Source organism: Triturus cristatus, chromosome 5_2 (assembly GCF_964204655.1).
Source record: "Triturus cristatus chromosome 5_2, aTriCri1.1, whole genome shotgun sequence".
Taxonomy (NCBI): Eukaryota; Metazoa; Chordata; class Amphibia; order Caudata; family Salamandridae; genus Triturus; species Triturus cristatus.
The window spans coordinates 532,382,587-532,402,074 of NC_140588.1; the positions used below are offsets into that span (position 1 = coordinate 532,382,587).

Below are 19,488 nucleotides of genomic sequence, written 5' to 3' on the forward strand. Positions count from 1 at the left end.
CAAAAAGCGAGTGTCCCTTCGCCAGCTGGCTCGAGTCGTGGGGTTCTTGTCAGCTTCTATCCAAGCTATCTTTCCGGGTCCGCTCCACTACAGGGCCCTTCAGCGCCTCAAGGCGTATTTTCTTCGGAAAGGGTATCCGTACTCCCACAAGATCAACTTGTCCAACGAAGCTCTGAGCAAGGTCCAATGGTGGCTAACACACATGAAGGCATGGAACGGAAGAGCGATCTTCGGTTCAGTTACAGATTTGGTTATCGAATCGGACGCCAGCAGACTTGGTTGGGGCGCACGTTGCGGAGACCTTTCCACGGGGGGCTTGTGGTCTCCCGACGAACAGAGGTTACATATAAATTGTCTTGAACTTCTGGCTGGCTCATTTGCCGTGAGATGTTGGACGAGAGACTCAGTGCAGTCGTGTGTACTCTTAAAAATGGACAACGTTTCGGCAGTCCGTTGCATCAACCATCTTGGAGGCACCAAGTCGAAAGCTCTCTCGGACCTAGCGGCGCGCTTCTGGCAATATTGCCTGGACAGTCAGGTGTCGGTCATGTCTGAGTATCTGCCGGGCCGTGACAATGTGGAGGCAGATTTCCACTCACGCCACTTCCGGGATTCCAGCCTTTGGAAGCTGGACCACTCGGTCTTTGCGTCCCTCAACGACCTTTGGTGTGCGTTTACGGTAGACCTGTTTGCGTCCCGACTAGAGCACCAGCTCCCGAGGTTTTTCAGCTGGAGGCCCGATCCTCGGGCAGTGGCCACGGATGCTTTTCTCCAAGATTGGAGCAAAGAACGGGGCTATGCGTTTCCTCCTTTCGCGATGATCACCCGGTCAACGGCGCAAGTCCGCAGACAGCAAGCGGAATTAGTCCTAATCACCCCTCTTTGGAGGTCTCAAGTGTGGTTTCCAGTTCTTCTGGAACTTTCATGGGATTTTCCAATCCAACTCCCCCGATTTCCGGATCTTCAAGGATCCGTACGGCACTCCTCATCCTCTAGTGTCCACGAACTCGCTTTGGCTCATGGCGTGGAGGATTTCAGGGGTAGATGGCAAACCCCGGGCCTTTCGCGAGCGGCTGAGGAGCTCATCTCCAAAGCCTGGGCGGACAGTACGGTTAAAAGATACAAGTCCGCATGGGGCAGATGGCCCCGTTGGTGTTTGCGAAGGGGTTTCGATCCCTTGGTCACTGACGTGGTCCACGTTGTGAATTTCTTGGCGCGACTTGCATCGAACGGAATGGCCTATCGGTCTATTAACACTTTCAGGTCGGCCATTACCTCAGGCCATGTCCCGGTTGGTGGCTCTCCTTTGGGGGAACACCCTTTGGTTTGCAGACTCTTAAGGGGTATTCGACTCTCCTTACCACCGGAACCGCAGTATTCAGCTTTATGGGATGTTAATCAGGACTTGAATCTTTTCCTTTCATGGCAATCCAATAGGTTTCTATCCCGTAAGGAGTTGTCAGCGAAACTCGCAATGCTCCTGTGCCTGGTGTCTTGCCATCGGGTGTCTGATGTGCAAGCACTGGATATCTCTAGTCGGATGTTCACTCCGGATGGAGTGACGTTTACCCTTTTATGCCGTACAAAGTGCCACACGAGAGTCATCTCTTACCCAGAATTTTTGGATTCTCCGAAGCTTTGCGTGGTTCGCTGCCTCAAGGCATATGAGGAAATGACAGAGGAGTACCGTCCTCCGGGAGAACGTCAGCTTCTCATTGCGCTCCGGAAACCCTTTAAGGCGGTTTCCTCACCCACCATCGCCAGATGGGATCGTTGGGTGATGCAAGAAGCGGGCATTAGCCTCAGACACTTTGGTGCGCATTCTGCAAGAGGAGCCATGGCATCGAAGGCATTTGGCCTGGGTGCCCGCTTGGAGGATATCCTCAATGCGGCGGACTGGTCCTCAGATTCCACCTTCAAGCGCTTTTACTTCAAGCCAATCCTAAATATGGCTCATCTGGTTGTGGGCAAGCTTTAAACAAGCATAATCCTCGCCTCCAGTCCTGACATAGAATGAAAAAATTCCTAGCTATCGTAACAGAAAGTTTCAATTCTATTAAGAACTCGGAGGCGAGGATTATCCCGCCCTACGCTCTTGGAAGAGATCCCTCCCCGTATGGAAGTAGGTATGTTTTCTCTTCTCTTCATTCCTATGTCGGAGGAGGTTGTGGTTTGCTGTTCTCATGAATTGATGGAAATGCTTGACTATTCTGTATTCTTTCCTTACATGAATGATAACTAGGGTTGTAGTTTCCTCTGGTAATGCTTCCTCGTTTGTTGCAAGTTCGGATACCCACAAACAGGATTCCTGAAGACGATGATTTGGCTGTCTTCGCGCTCCGAAAGAGGGGATCAGGACACTAACAAAGGACTATATGGATCCTGAGAGGCCCTGATTGGACGCGGTCTCTTTTGATTGGATGTTAACACATTGTGAATGACTACTCTTTTCCCTATGGTTCATGGGAAACGTAGTCTTTGTTAGTTTTCTTTCAACGCTGCTGTATTAATAAAGTGAAGAAAGAAGGCATAATCCTCGCCTCCGAGTCATTAATTGAATTGAAACTTTCCGTTACGATAGCTAGGAAATTTTTAATTCTCCACCTACACCGCTGTAGGCAATTAAACCCGTCTTGGGGAGACAAGTATCAAACAACGGCAAAATAAAATAAACATAAAATCCTCTAGCTGGAGGCCAAAACAGACCAGGTCGAAAGGAACTGAACAGATCCCACAGATGACCAGAAGAGACATAAGATAGAGTTGCTCATGCTATCACTACAACAAAAACTCTGCCTCTTATGTCTACACTACAGCACAATATAAGATCTATAAGGTTGGAGACAAAGCAGCAAAGGTGTTTTATTGGCCGGCAAATCGTGCCCAGAAGTTTAAACTGGTCCTTAATATTCTTTTACATACCTTCGTCACAAACCCTCACCTACGCCCACGTAGCTGCCCAAGAATTTGCCTCCTAATATACACACTTATAAGCGGTGCAATCTTCTCCGTTGGCAGAGCATCACAACCCAATCCCCCATCACAGATGACTTGATAGTGCCCCGGCTCCATAATGGCATTTGGCGGAGGCTGGATGAGCCCTTAATGGTAAATGAAATACTTACTGCTCATAACTCTCTTCCTTCTGGTAAGACTCTGGGTCCAAAGGAGCTACCGCTTGAGGCATTTAATAAGAATGCCTCTCACTAGGTCCCTATAATCATGGTTATGTGCACAGAAGCATTTCAAGTTGGGGAGCTGCCATATGATCTGTGGAGAGATCTAATCCCAGTAATCCTAAAGGCCAGTGGGCTCCTGACTCGGTGCAGTTCATACAGGCTCAAAGCGTTAATCAATTTAGAGGCAAAAAATCCATGCAGAAGTGGTGGCAAATAGATTGAGCAAAATTATTGGAACACTATTACACTGATACACATCAAAATGGGTTTATGCCAGGTCGTAGCACTCTGCACATGCTTGAGATGTCTTTATACTGCCAAAGCACTGTCACCAAAATCTCAACATCGAAGGAAGCAATCTATCTTGAAAAAGATTTTGACTCGGTCCAGTGGACCTTTATGATTTGGCAGCTGCAACGTATGAATTTTGCCCCCCCTCTTTTGCTGTTATTTTCATTATTACCCTTGCAAGGGTTAGAGTGAACAGCAAGCTTTCAGACCCTTTTCAGGCATGGTAGGCGCCATGGATGTCCTTTGTCAATACTCTTTTCCTTGGTCATAAAACTATTGGTGGAATGCATTCTGTGAAATCCGCAGCTATGCAAATTCCACTAGATTGGATTCACTGAGGACAGACTAGCAATGTATGCCGATGAAGTTTGATGTATAGGGGCAAACTAGAGACCTCTCTGCCTAAATGAATACAGCTGCTTCAAACATATGCTGTGGACTCTGGATTGAAGAGCAATTGGTCCAAATATACGTACAAACCTCTGACAAATGTATGGCGACATAAGGACGAGGAGGGACTTACATAAGGATGACACACTTTAAGTAGCTAGTGATGCACATAGAAACCACTAGGTAACAAACGAAGACCTTAAAATCACTCCCCTGATCACCCAAGTGCACCAAGGTATGGCTATTTGGCGGGCCATACCCTTGCTGTAGCAGAAAAGGGGTCCTATTCAAAATGGACTTTCTCCCTCGGCTACTATATGACTTCAAGAATTTTCTCTATAAATTCATGCACATTCTTTCAATCAATGCAGACGGACTCTTGTGGGGCAGAGGCACCCCATATCTCACATGGCAGATGTATACTGAACCCCTATGATGGAGGATTTGGAAAAGGCAGATGTCACGGTGTATATATATCTTATTGGGCGAGTCATACTGTCCCGATAAACGATTGGCTTGCTGGCACCAAGATCAGAGATGGATCAAATAGTGTGGGGTACTCACAACAGAGACCGATTTGGGGAGATATCTGGCTAAAACATACAAAAAATTTAGATGGCTTCCGATCCTGGGACAACATAGGAATCTCTAAACTGGGAGATATCTGGGAGAAGGGGAAGCATTTGATCATTTAGGTACTTTGCCAAATCATATGATATGCATAGAACACAATCTATTGTTACCTGCAAATATACTACGCACTAGAGACATACCAAGAACAGTTGCGGGCCCTCCCTGCCTACAGTACACTAGAAGCAAATATTAGTATGACAATGTTGGAGGGGAAGGGCATCTCACAATTGTAACGCACACTGGTCACTAATACTCCGACTGACCCAATGCTGGCATTTAAAGAAAGACTGGAGCGAGGCGAGGGCCCTCTGGAAGATGAAGATTGAGTGGATCCAAGAATGGACACTAAAGTACTGGCAGTATGTATGAAAATGAGGCTTCTCCACCTTAAATACCTTCATAGCATTTATTGTAGCCCCATCAGGGTTAGCAACTTTAGACATGGCTTAGATCCCCAATACCTTATATCTAAAGCGAAGCTGGGAATATTCGATCATGTGATCTGGGAATGTCCCGTAATACAACGGTATTGGGAAATTATTTTTGATGTCTTAACTCAGGTGGTGGGACAACCGGTTCTACCAGATGCCAAAATGGTTATTCTGAACTTGATGCATGATTGGGTGGCATGGGGGAAGGAGAAGTACTCGACTCCATATGTCACGGTTTCCTTGTTGTTACATGAGACGCTGCACACCATTGGCGGTTTGACACGGCACCCTCCATTGCCTAATGGAAACGTGGAATGAACTATTGTGCTGTAGCAGAGTAATTTGAGTAGAAGTTTAAGGGACGCTGGGGAAACATATGGGGCAACTGGTGTACATATTCCGCTGATATCAATATATGACATGTTCAGTAACTACTATATGATAATGATAATCTAAGCATGTGGTAATTTGAGGATGCTGTATTGTTTGCTTACAACCTTTACGGTTTTTATGTCAATATTCCTTAAAAGGACAATAAAACGTGTTACAAATAAAAGGTTACAAATCCAATAGGAGTATTTACATGGGTTTAAAAAATACCCACAATTAAACCATTTTATAATTAACGTTTATTTTCCTACCTGTAGTCTTCCAATCTCTTCACCAAATTTCTTCTGCTGCTTTGCCAAAGTAGACTGGTGATACTCTGCATTCGCCTGCATTATTAAGTGCTTTGCAGCCAGAACCGGAAACACCTCCTGGAAATAGAAATACTGACCAGGGGAAAGTCCAAACACACAAACAACCACAGAAATAACATGGGATGCAGGAAGAAAAAGGGTAGAAAAGAAGGGATTAAAATAAACCATAGATGGTCTAGATTGGTTAAATCATTAGAAGAAATGATAATAAGCACAAGTAATTGTGAGTAGGTTGAATTCAGTGGATGTTCTTTTGCATGTTTCTTTTATAAGAAAACAATATTGGTTATTTTTTATCCAAATTTTTTTGAACTCCACTTAATCCAAGCAAAGAAGTTGTCAAATTAGTTAATATAAATAAAAAAAAGATAAGCAGGATAAGCATGCAGTAGTAAGTCACAGAGTTACTATATACTTGCACTACAAACATTAACTTTACTATTTTATCTGTCACCCTTACATCACATTCTACAATGGATGTTTGTGAGCACCATCACTATATTAATCAGCATCATTACATAATCAGCAAAAGAAAATTGTACTTGAGAACAATAAAACTGTTAATCATCTTCTGCACATTATTTGGGAGCATTTATTGCCCATTATAAGTGCAAAAAAAAAAAAGAACGTGCTACTTCTAAAACCTTTAAAACAGTTAAGCCATTGTTGTCTTGATACTGCTGCCTACATGGCGAACCCCTTGCTCACTCATCATCCCAAAAACTTTCCAAAATGAGGTAATAGATGAGGGTATAGAATGATAATTTTTAAGCTGTGCTCGGTACAAGTCTATCATTTTATACAAAACCAAAAGAGGAAGAGATAACGCAAAACAGAACTCCCAAGTCATTCCAAATCCGCTAGATCCGAAAAACAACAACTCTATAAAGAAAAAAATTTATTTAGTTCATTTCCATTTTTGAAATAGTCTGTCCAAAAGAGATTTAGATTTGTTAGAGTGAACTATATGCAAAGTAAGTTACTGTCAATACAGTGTTCTTACAGCATCTAAGATGTGCTGTATGACTGAACGATTCAACCCCTACTTTTTTCAAACACCAGTTTGCCAAAAACATGGTGGCTGCAGTGTACACAAGGAAACCTCCAATAGCTAACGGAGAAACCTAAATAAGGACAGTTTCTGTAAAATTCCTGTAAAGTTTTGATGACTGTGTGATGTATAGAGAAGGCAATGCATACCCACAAAGAATCTACAACCAGACTTTCTAACTATAAGGCCACAAAATATGTAAATTTGGTACTCTTTAAATATCTATTTATCTGGCCTTGCCCGCTAATACCAGGCAGGAGAATGGTTGAACGAAAGCTGCACCGCCATCTAATAACAACCAAAAGATGTGGATGCTGTCTGAGGTGGTAACCCAAACAAACTGAAGAGAAGTCAAATATTGGATTCTATAGCTACACAATAGATCAAGGGCTTTCCAAGCTGATGTAATGGCAATCAATACCTGAGCAGTAGATCAGTTATAAAAAGGAGCCAAGGAAAATGTGATTTCTAGATTTACTCAGCAAGCATGCTGTAATGCAGCCAAATATGCCAAGACTGTCATCGTGAAGACATTAGTAGTTATGGAATGGATCCATATTTTTCAAATGTTTGTTTTATAAAAGATGCTTTTCTACTCAGCAGAACATGTTATAAAACCTCAATTTAAATATTCAACATTCATTAATTGTTTTAATCTTCTTCACTACTTAACTAACTTTCTGGATAAACGGTTAGTTCAGTGGGAAATAGTTCCTCAATGCATGAATCTCCCATAAATCACTCTAAATGTCAAATATATGCTTATGCTTGAATGTAAACCCAAAATCTGCCCGTTCTTAGGACATCTTCACGCAATAACACATCTCTACATAGCATCAATCCTGGCTAGTATCTGAATATTGAATTGTTCCAATATTCTCTGACCTGACACCCATGCTGAAACGAACACAGCAATACACCAACAGATAAGAGAAAGCTAGTAAATCAGTGGGTAAGGGACTGTGAAAGAACCACACATGTCCCTAGATTGTACCTCATTAACATAACTCATCTCTATGCTATTATTCACAGACTTGTCAATAAAAGTGTTCTCAATCAATTCAAGACCACAGGAATCCCCTTCAAGAAAAACCTTCGTGAGAAAGAAGGGGGTTGTTATGTTTAATTTATCTTTCCTTTTTGTTTCCTTCATTTGTATTGCTTTCCATTTCTCCTTGGTTATGTCTCTAATAGTCCAATCATGATGATGCAAACTTTTTATGCAGAAGTTTCTGGGGTACAGAGCTCAGCCTCATATGTGTTATTTGACAAAATATGTCAAAAAAAAAAAAAAAAACTTTAAAAAGACCATAGGAACCCCCTAACCACAACGGGAATGTAAGGTGTTGAAACAATGCTAGATGTAAAGACTGAAGCACCCATGGAGTCAGAACAGGCTAAAGGGCGACATGAGAGTGGATGTTGAACATAAGAGAAGAAGAGAACTGTTTTTAATCATTTTGACATCGATACGGAATGAAATTAACATTTCATGTTAGTTCCATAAAAACGCTTGTATATTTCGATCAACACGTAATTTATAAATAAAGATTTTATCACTTGACTCCTAGAGAATTGCTAAATAAGATGTAGATATCACCAACATGATTGGTGCTCATTTTAGCAACCTCAAAAAAGAGAAAATTGCTTAGCACTATAAATATTCAAATCTGTGAATTTCTAATTATGTAAAATCAACTAGTGCCCTGCTCCTTTGTTAAAATACTGTGATTAGATGTGAATATCAGAAACATTTAATAAGCACTTTCTTGGTTCCACTATGTGCTACAGAGTAATCAAAATGACTTAAGCTCCGCATTGTTAGTAGAAAACGTTAGAAACCAGCAAAATTGGTAATCAGAAATTTGCCACCACCAAAACATTTAATATGTAAATTGAGAAATATACAGCATTGTCATTTGAAAAATCATAAGTGAATAACATATCCCTTATTTAAGAAATACTTAAGAGAACTTTCACTAGGAAGGATTGCAAACCTCACTAAAACATTAGTTCTCAGTGCCAGCCTGATTTTCTAACTGAAAGGTAAGTAAACCCTTTTAAAGTTATTAAAATGTTTGTAGGCAGCATCCCAATTAATTTGCAGATGCATGAAGGTGCAGGCTAGGAATGTATTTTTTTATGTTCTAAAAGCATAATATCTGGTGAAGAAGATCTAGTTCACTAATCGTATAGTTTTACATAGCTAGTGTGCAGATGTACATAAAGCAATCCCAAATGAACACAGCAATTAAAGTGGACACTTTGTAAAGTTTAAGTTGAATTGGGTCAACATGCATTGAGCGTTCCTAAACTGAAGGCCTGGACTAAACGTCCATATTCAATATCTCAATCGATCTACAATCCCCGATGTTGCAATAGTTTAGCACGATTAAAGACTGGCAGTTCAATTCAGTTAAAACCAGATAATACGTTAATGGAGTAAGAGCATGGCAACTCTCCTAGTTTCAGTGTCACCACAGACTGTTCCCCACTGTAAGCTAGAAATAGAAACCCGAGTGAGCCCTAGTGAATTACAAACCGTCTCCTATAAAGTACTCCATTGCCATATAAATTATGTTCAAGTTAAGAATAAAAAAAAACTGAAAGCTTTTTCTTCCTCAATATTCCATAAGTCCATGACCATTTATAGAGGGGCATATGTGTGTATTATAGTTTCAATACACATGTGAGAGAAATATGGATGCACGATATTGGTCTCTCTATGTATTTAACATTTCAATAACCTAGTATAATATTTGTGAGACATTTAATGCCAGCGTTGCCAAAAGTTGAATTACTTTTCCATGTCATTTGTCACTCAACTATATAGCATTATGAATCCACCACCACAGCATTAACCTTACAAGATTGTAGGGGTTAAAGATATTATATTTTTTCATTTTGTTAGTTTAAAAGTTTATGGTTTTCATCTAAATGCATAGCAGGAATTCACCGTATTACTCAAGAATTCACAGACTAACTGGTAAATCATTCCAAAACCAAATTAGACACGTTGAACCCTATTCAAAACAAAGGAAAATTACCAACACCAACCCCTTTCCAAAAAAAATCCCTCGAAGAGCAAGCTAACCAAGCATTTGCATTCCTTCAAACAAATATCTCAAAGTGACTTTATGGGCCAGGTTAAAGCAAGCAGGCCTGACGGCAGCCTTTCTGAACAGTGTCCACCACAAACCTTAAAGAACATTCTTTTAACTACATCTGCTGCCACACCAGTAAGAAGAATTTTCAATAGTTCCTTAACTACGGGAATCATTCCAGAAGACTTAAAAAAGGCATACATACGCCCATTATTAAAGAAAACAAACCTGGATCCGTTTGACCCCAACAACTACAGACCAATTACGGTTCGGTTCAAAAACTTTATTTGTAAAGTTTAAAAACAGCCATAAAAGTACAAGCATAAAATATACAGCATAAAGTACAAATACAAAAATATAAATAATACAAAGAGCCCAGCATTACCTTCGGATCATAAAAGCAGCTATAACGAGACAAACAATTTCATCCTTGGTGATATATAACGCACAATACTTTTTCTTTGGTGTATAGCCTTCCTTATAAAAAGAGCAACAGTAAAACACACTAAGTGATCACCATGTGCAAGTAGGTATTTTAGTGCATTATTATAATTTCTAATATTCTGAGCAAGAAGTATTGGTTTACGATTGATAATAACACCTAAGGTTCTTGTAGAAGTCACAGAACACCATAAAATGCAGAGTGCTTTGCTTAGTCAAACCATCACATAGCCAAGGCGTCATGTCCGAGGGAAGAGTCTTCATACTGGGAAAAGCAACCAAATGGTGAACTATACCAGATCTAAATCTGGTCAAGACATAACTGTGTTGGATGTTAACACAGGACAAATATTATTGACAACCCTCTCGAGGGGTAAGGGACATAAAAAGCAACCATCTGTTTCTTTAATTCTTCGCACATTCTGCGATCATGCCTATTTTGAAAAAGGGTAACCTTGAGATGCCTCTTGGTGAGAGATAAAACTTTAAGTGGGTCTTGCCACACTGACAAATTAAATAAAGTACTAAAGGATGTATTCATATGAGAGAGCCAGGGAGTAAGAGAAACGTTATCCAAACTTCATTCCTCTTTCGACCATATGAAGAACCAAACTAGCAAAGGTTTTATTAAAAGAAAGTCCTCGATATACTGCAGATCCACCACCTTATAGGCAATCAGGGATGAAGCAGAAACCGGTAGACATAGCAGGTTTTTTAAAAAGGTGTTTTCCTGAAATTGAAGAGGGTTACCGGCGTATAACCCCAGTCCCACCCCTAAAGTGGCAGTGGAAAGCCCTCTGGCCCTTTATATCTCAACCATCTCCTTAACAGGTTGAATGCCCAATTTATTGGAAACCCTAATAATCCCATGCCAACTCCTGCTCATCTTGGACTTGGCATTTAATACCTGCTTGGACCATGCACCATTGCTCGAGAATAAAACCCCCAAGTAACAAAAGGAGTTTACTCTAGAAATTGAGGTATCACCAATAAAAAAAACAGTCTACATTTTTTGGATTTATTTTCACCTATCATTGTGTAGGTTTTAGTTTTGTTAATCACCATTTTTTTAGATGCTTTATATTCACCAGAGGCTTTCATCAGCTTCTGAAGGCCAATGGGTGTCCTAGATATCAGCACAGTGTTATCTGCGTACAACACAGGAATTGAACGGTTGGCGACGCTGGGCGCATCAGCGCGGCATAGGCAATGCATAATCGACCCCATTAATAAAGAGTGAAAACAGATGGGGAGCTAATGCAAAGCCCTGTCTGATACCTTTCCCTACTCTGAAAGTGGGAGCCATATAGAACTTTAGATGAAATATTAGCATAGAGGCGTAAAAGAAAGCCAATTATCGCCCTCAGGGCACAGCGGGAAATCAGGCTTGACCAGTGAATGGAATGACCAACATGGTCAAACACACTGCTTTAATCAGCCAAAGTAGGGTATAGGGATCCTGATTGAGCCCTCGTAAATTTTCTAATCAACTAGAAAGAAAAAGGTAGCATAATAAGGTTATGGTCACTCATTGCAGTCGGACTAATACTAGGACTACCAACCAAATCATGAGCTGCAGTAAATACCAAAACAAGATCAAAGACAGTATTAGCATTTCTACTGATAAAAGAAGGGATCTGTTCCCCATTAATACCAGGTTTACACTATAACATAAGCAGATCATACTTAAACATTACTGAGTTCAATGCATTCCTGAAGTCATTATGACAAAAATGCATACCATTACCATCGGGGCTAGAATAGCCACATATCTGCTTTCGCAGGGAGGGGGCTTGACTGTATATTCAAATCCCCTGCCCATATCAATACAAAGTTGGAATGGATAGGGTGCATAAAAGCTTTCAGGCCCACATCAAGGGTATGGACCTCTGCACAGTAGGAGGTATCATTGTTCTAAAAATTTACCATCACTAGGTCGGCCCTCCTCCCCCCCCCTTTGTAGCACCCACAGGAAAGGACAACCCAATAGTATATAAATATACAACAACTTGTCATTAAGTATTCCTCATTTAGGAACTGAACCATTTTAATTCTACTCCAGTATTCTGTCATGTGTTTATTTATGTCAGATTCTCCTTCTTTAGGCCTAATAATGAATTACATATACAAATCAATACACTGTAGTCACATTCAGGCAAACTAGACCTGTTCCAGATTTGTTTATTTTCCAATTACTTTGAGGGATTTTAGAGGGATATGTTATAACTCACATAGCAAATAGTCCAATCAAATGTTTTTATTATAAATGAATACACAATCTGACAATGCTCTACAAGTCTCAAAAGCTTGCTATGTGAATCAAGCAAGAATCTGTGATTAAATATGAAGTTAGAAAAGGAATAATAGAATCCCAGGAAGACAAGCAATATACCCTTGACTAGTAATGTACTCCGTAATCCTGTACCATAAAACAACATATTGCAAAAAACTGTTTACCATTAAGGTTTATATATTATTTTAAAAATCATAATAAAGTTGTTTATGTCTCATGACAACGATTTCCTCCTGAAATATAAAGGCTATTTCTCAAAGCCTGATAGGCAGTCATTTACCTGGAGGTCAAGGCACGTATTTTTTTTACATTTTATCTACTAATCCAAATGCCCTTATAAAGTTACATATCACCAACTTATTTAATGTAGCTGGATGTACTTCTATCAAATAAAACCCATTTTATACAAAACCTAGAGGCTCTGAACCCTATTAATATTCAAGTCTAAGAAACGGCACTAACCTTGGGTAATGTATCTTTATACTGACATTGTTTGAAAGCATCTCCGTAATAATCTGCCGCTTGGTTTGCCAGTTTTGCTATAATTGCATCTTTCATTTTATCTGGAACAAAACAAAGGTTATTTGCCATATTAAAACATTTACTAGAGATGTTAACTGCTACTTTATCGATCACAAGTGAAATCACATTTCAGGCATGCCAATGCATTCAAAGTACATCTTCCCTCAACCCAAAGTCTTTCCAATTGTATTAGTACATTAGGAAACTATCAATAAAAAGGATCTAAAGACAATCTCTAGCCATCCTCTTCCCCTCTGTATCCATCTTGTGGAAACTGTGATTACCCTGAAGGTGTAACATCTTACAAAACAGAACCGTCCCCTGGCTAAAACCAAGTTTCCATTAGGACAGGAATATGCTACTTACCAGTATGCATCTGTTCTTGGCATGTAGAGCTGCAGATCTATACACTGTGCATAGATCGCCATCTGGTGTTGAGCCCGGATGTTTGCAGTTTGTTTTTCCTCTTGGAAAGTCTTTGGAAGTCACGAGGTTGGTGACTCCTCCTTTGGTTCGTATTGCGCATGGGCTTTGGCTCCATCCTCAGATTCTTTTTCGCCAGAAGGGAAAGATGGAGCGTAGTAATAACAGTAAAGAAACCCATGTGGGTTATATCTAAATAAGATAGACTGGAACGGATACAGGTAGCCGGGGAGGCGGGTGGGCGTGTATAGATCTGCAGCTCTACATGCCAAGAACAGATGCATACTGGTAAGTAGCATATTCCGTTCGAGGCATATGAGCTGCAGATTATACACTGTGCATAGATTATATAGCAGTACCCAACCCTAGCGGCGACCACCGGCATCCGTTGCAGTGGTTTGGAACAGTGTTTTTAGTACAGCCTGGCCCACACTAGCTTGTTGCTTGGTTTGCACATCTACACAGTAATTTTTTGTCAAAGTGTGCGGTGTTGACCATGTTGCTGCTTTGCAGATGTCATCTAGTGGTATGTTACCTAGAAAAGCCATAGAAGCCCCTATCTTCCTTGTAGAGTGGGCTTTAGGGGGAACAGATAGCGTTCGTTTTGCTTTGTGGTAGCAAATCTGTATGCATTTTACAATCCACCTAGCTATCCCTGATTTAGAAATAGGGTTGCCTTTATGTGGTGGAGAGAAAGACACAAATAGTTGTTTGGTTTTTCTGAAAGGTTGTGTTCTTTGGATGTAGTAAAGTAAGGCCCTCTTGACATCCAATGTGTGTAAAGCCCTTTCCGCAACTGTTTGAGGTTGTGAGAAAAAGACTGGTAATTCTACCTCTGGTTTAGATGGAAGGGAGAAATGACTTTGGGTAGAAATTTTGGGTTGGTGTGGAGTACAACCTTGTTCTGATGCATTTGAAGAAAAGGTTCCTGTATGGTGAGTGCTTGTATTTCACTAACCCTTCTAAGGAAAGTGATGGCCACTAGGAATGCTGTTTTCCATGTGAGAAATTGCAGCTCACATTTATGTAATGGCTCGAAAGGGGGTCCCATTAGCCATGTGAGAACTATATTCAAGTTCCAGACAGGTGAGGGTGGTACTCTGGGTGGAATTACTCTTTTGAGGCCTTCCATAAAAGCTTTGATGGCAGGCACCCTGAAAAGTGATAGGTGCTGCCTGTTCTGTAAGTATGCAGCAATCGCTGCGAGGTGTAACCGAATGGATGTATATGCTAGGTTACACCTTTGTAGATGGAGCAAGTAACATATGATGTGCTGTATGGACGCATTTAGAGGATTAATTGTGTTGTTGTGGGAGTAAACAACAAATCTTTTCCACTTTGCAGCATAGCATGCCCTAGTAGTAGGGCGTCTAGCTTCCCTGATAATATTCATGCAATCAGGGGGAAGGTTAAGGTATCCGAATTCTACGACCTCAGGAGCCAGATCGCAAGGTTGAGCTGAGCTGGGTCCGGGTGCCTGATCTCTCCATGGTTCTGGGTTAGGAGGCATGGTGAGAGGTGTAGCTTTTGGTGTGGTACTACCGAGAGTTCCAGCAGTGTGGTGTACCACGGTTGTCTGGCCCATGTTGGAGCTACTAGGATCAGTGTTAGGGAATGCTGTTGTAGCTTTCGCACCACTAATGGAATTAGTGGGAGAGGTGGAAAAGCGTATGCAAATTTGTTTGACCAGTTCATCCATATCGCATTGCCTTTGGACAATGGGTGTGGATATCTGGCGTGGAAGCTTGGCATTTTTTGTTTTCGTGGGTGGCGAACAGGTCTATGTGTGGATGCCCCCACTTCTGAAAGAACGGGTGAAGAACCTGTAGGTGAAGTTCCCATTCGTGAATTTGTTGCGTTTGTCTGCTGAGCAGATCTGCCACGGTGTTTTGGACTCCTGGGACATGTTGGGCCAGGAGAAAGATTTCCTGTGGAATTGCCCATCTCCATATGCTCTGTGCTAATTGAGAGAGCTGTGGAGAGTGTGTGCCCCCCTGTTTTTGAATGTAGTACATGGCAGTCATGTTGTCTGTGCGAATGAGGACTGCCTTGCCTGAAATCTGCGTCTGGAAGGATTTTAGGGCTAGGAAGATTGCCAGTAACTCCAAATGATTGATGTGGAGTAACTTCGGTTGCGACGTCCATGTGCCCTGTACTGTGAGATGTAACAGATGAGCTCCCCAGCGAAGGTTTGTGGTGTTCCACCGCTGCAGAGAGCAATGGGTGCGACCGTCTACCAACACCAGATCTGCCAGTTGCCCCTGGGCCTGGTTCCACTGGCGCGCTAAGCACTCTTGGAGTGGACGCATCTGGAGTCTTGCATGGGGCACTATGAAAATGCAAGAGGCCATCATCCCTATCAGTTGCATAAACACTCTTGCTGGGAGAGAGTGTTGAAATGTGAATTTCTGACGCAGAGCCTGTATGTTTGCAATCCTGGCAGGATTGGGATAGGCTATGGCTTTTGAGGTGTCTATGGTAGCACCGAGGTATTGTTTTGTGTGTGATGGTACCAAATGGGACTTTTGATGGTTCACTGTGAAACCTAGCTGGTGAAGCAGTTGGATTGTAGCGGCGGTGTGTTGCACACATTGTTCGTAGGACGTGGCTTTTCTTAGCCAATCGTCCAAGTATGGGAAGACGTGAATGTGCGGTCTCCTGAGGTGTGCAGCCACTACTGCTAGGCACTTGGTGAACACCCTTGGTGCTGTTGTTACCCCGAACGGGAGCACCTTGAACTGGTAGTGTTGCCCGTCCACCACAAATCTGAGGTACTTTCTGTGAGCCTGGTGTACTGGGATGTGAAAGTATGCGTCTTTCAAGTCCAGAGTGGTGAGAAAGTCGTTCTGGGAGAGTAGTGGAAGAACCTGTTGAAGGATTACCATGTGAAAATGGTCTGAATGTATGTAAGTATTTAGAGGTCTGAGATCTAGGATAGGTCGTAGAGTCTCGTCTCTCTTTGGAATCAGAAAGTACAGGGAGTAGACCCCTAAATTTTGTTGATTTATGGGGACCTGTTCTATGGCTTGTTTTTGCAGGAGGGAGATTACCTCGTGTTTTAATAACGTAGCATGTTCTTGAGACATAGGGCGTTGCCTGGGTGGAATGTTTGGGGGGGTAGATGTTAACTCTAGGCAATACCCTGAATGAATAATTTGGGTTACCCATCTGTCTGAGGTGATTGTCTCCCAGACGTGAAGGAAATGTTGTATTCTGCCCCTGACCGGAGTGGAATGGTCTGGAGGGAGCGTGGGAAAGTCATTGGGTAGGCGGTGTGGCAGAGCGGGCGGTATTTGTCTTGCCTCCGCCCTTATTATTATTGCCTCTGTATCCGCCTCTTTGATAACCCTTTGTGAAGGTAGATTGAGGAGGGGAGTTGTATGACGTGGATGCACTATACGAGGAGTAGCCCCTACCCGTGCCCCGAAAGGAAGAGCAGCGAAAAGAGCGCCTAGGAGTGTGTGACTGTAGGGCTCCCACGGATTTCGCCGTGTCAGTATCTTTTTTCATCTTTGAGGGCTTCATCAACTTTTGGGCCAAATAGATGATCTTGGTCGAATGGGTGGTTCAATATAGAGGCTTGTACCTCAGGTTTAAAACCTGAAACTCTGAGCCAGGCATGGCGACGGAGAAGGACACTGGTGTTTATGGCCCTGGAGGCTGTATCTGCTGCATCTAGGGCACAGCGCATAGAGGTATTAGTTATTGTTTTTCCCTCTTGGATCAATTCATTAGCCCTATTCCTGTATTTTTCAGGGAGATGGTGCATGACGGTCTCTAACTCATCATAATGCGCCCTGTCGTATCTGGCCAATAGCGCTTGCGTGTTGGCGATACGCCATATATTGGCGGCTTGTGACGCAGTGCGCTTCCCTGATGCGTCTAGGAGCTTGGACTCTTTGTCAGGTGGTGGTGCTTCGCCTGACGCCTGAGAATTTGAGCGCTTCCTAGCTGTAGATACCACTAGGGAATCCAATGGTGCAGGGCCTTTAATGTATGAAGGGTCTGTGGGGGCGGCTTTGTATTTTTTCTCTATACGGAGGTTTAGGACCCTGGCCCTGACTGGGTCTTTAAAAACCTCCGGTGCATGTTTGATTACTCCCTTTAACATAGGTAGAATGGCAGTAGACCTATGTGCATTATCGAAGGGGTCTTGGAGAAAATCTTCCTCCACTGGGTCAGTATGTAACTCCACCCCGTGGTAGTGTGCCGCCCTTTGTAGTAGGTGGTGAAAGCCTAATGAATCTTCAGGTGGGGATGGCCTAGATGGGTAAAGGTCATCCTATGGACATCTTGGATGTCCGGATTGTTATAGTCGTCCCACGGGTCTGGAGATGGGGTCTGCTGGATCATAATAAGGGTCTCCTAAATCATCTGGGACAGGAGACAAGGTTGGGGAACGATGAGGCATGGGTGGAGGAAGTGGAGGAGGTGGGGAAGGCACTCTGAAAGGGGAGGTAGCAGTGTCTTTCCTCTTTGGAGGTGGAGGTGCAGCCGGTTTGTCAAAGTGTCTCTTTTTTGAAGACCATGTCAAATGTCCAGTTTTTGGATCCTTGGTGAGCGTCTTTTGCAGAGGATCCGGTGTAAAAAGTTCTTGAGACACTGGTTGTTCGGTCGGCGCCGAAGTTTTCAGGGCCGACGGCTTTTTAGGTTTGTCTAAGCCGTGCTTCTTTGGGACCTTTGATTTTTTGGTCGGTGCCGAAGAAGGCTTCGGCACGGGAGTGTCGGTGCCGAGGGCCTTGTGATGTTTGGTCGGCACCGGAAGGGCAGGTTTCGACACCGAAGGCTTTGGTGCTGGGTTCGGTGTGGAGGTGGAAGCCGATCTTTTCTTCGGTGCCGAAGGGTGTTTTTCGGTACCGCTGCCCGAGCTGCCGGAAGGCTTAATAGGCTTCTTTACCGGGCCAGAAGGTGGGGTGTGAGAAGCAGTATCCTTGGTCTTACCTAGGCCCGAAGGTGTGACCGAAGCCTTTTTGGGTATCGGCGTGGGTGTGGGAGGGGGTATTGTACTCACGACCCTCTGCGCCGGGGTGATGTCCTCCACATCTGAGTCGTCGGCCTTGGGAGCACTGACGAGGTCGTCGTCCTCTTCTTCGATGTTCTGCTGTCCTGGAGCTTCAACGTCGTCCCCGAAGATGTCGACTGGAGCGGAGGTCGGGGAGTGCGCCATGTTGCGTCCAGCCCGTCGATCTCGAAAAGTCTTTTTAGAGCGAAAAGACTTGCAGGCGGGACAGTCTTGGACCTCGTGTTCAGGGGAGAGGCAGAGGTTGCACACCTCATGAAGATCGGTGTGGGGAAACTTGGACCCACATCGAGGGCACTTCTTGAAGGGAGTACTTTCCATCAGCCGAGACCGGAGCCGGAATAGGCCCAAAGGCCGCCGTCGACGACCGGAATCGAAGAAGTGCCGAAGAGAAGGTGATTAAGATGATTTATTATCTGAAGGATCTCGATGAGCGAGGATTTTGCGTCGATCGTTGAACTGGAAAAGTTCGGAACCGGAGCGCGAAGTATTACATCCGAGCCCGATGGCGGAAAAAAACAATCTGAGGATGGAGCCGAAGCCCATGCGCAATACGAACCAAAGGAGGAGTCACCAACCTCGTGACTTCCAAAGACTTTCCAAGAGGAAAAACTAACTGCAAACATCCGGGCCCAACACCAGATGGCGATCTATGCACAGTGTATAATCTGCAGCTCATATGCCTCGAACAGAACATTTAAAATGTGCATAACCAAGCAAAACTGACATTTCATACTGGTTTGAAAAAGCAGAATATGTACACTGGCAGTGTTTTATAGAGGGGGATAGTTATCCAGGCCACCCATCATGTAGACTTGATGTTAATAACTTAAGGCTCTAAATGAGAGCTTTGCTGTCGCTGTTTATTTGATGTCCCTGAGAACCCCTTGGTAAAAAAAACATTCCCCATCACCCCTCCAAATCATCTGCCCTTGCTTCCAACATATAGACTGGGAGGACAAATGAGGAGGTCATATTTAATAGGATAGAAAGATAGATGGATAAATAG

The 19,488-nt window shown here is 43.0% G+C and overlaps 1 protein-coding gene across 2 annotated transcripts in view; it reads right to left on the reverse strand.

Moving 5' to 3' along the window:
* PDCD6IP (programmed cell death 6 interacting protein) overlaps positions 1-19,488 on the reverse strand; it is a 450,822-nt gene that overhangs the window by 314,279 nt on the left and 117,055 nt on the right. The window contains exons 6-7 of one of the 2 annotated variants that reach the window (XM_085607570.1): positions 12,977-13,077; positions 5,566-5,682 (exon numbers count right to left, since the gene is read on the reverse strand). In XM_085607570.1, coding sequence (XP_085463696.1) covers positions 5,566-5,682; positions 12,977-13,077 — 218 coding nt within the window. Of the gene's footprint in view, positions 1-5,565; positions 5,698-12,976; positions 13,078-19,488 lie in introns of both variants that reach the window. The other variant, XM_085607569.1, reaches the window with a different exon arrangement.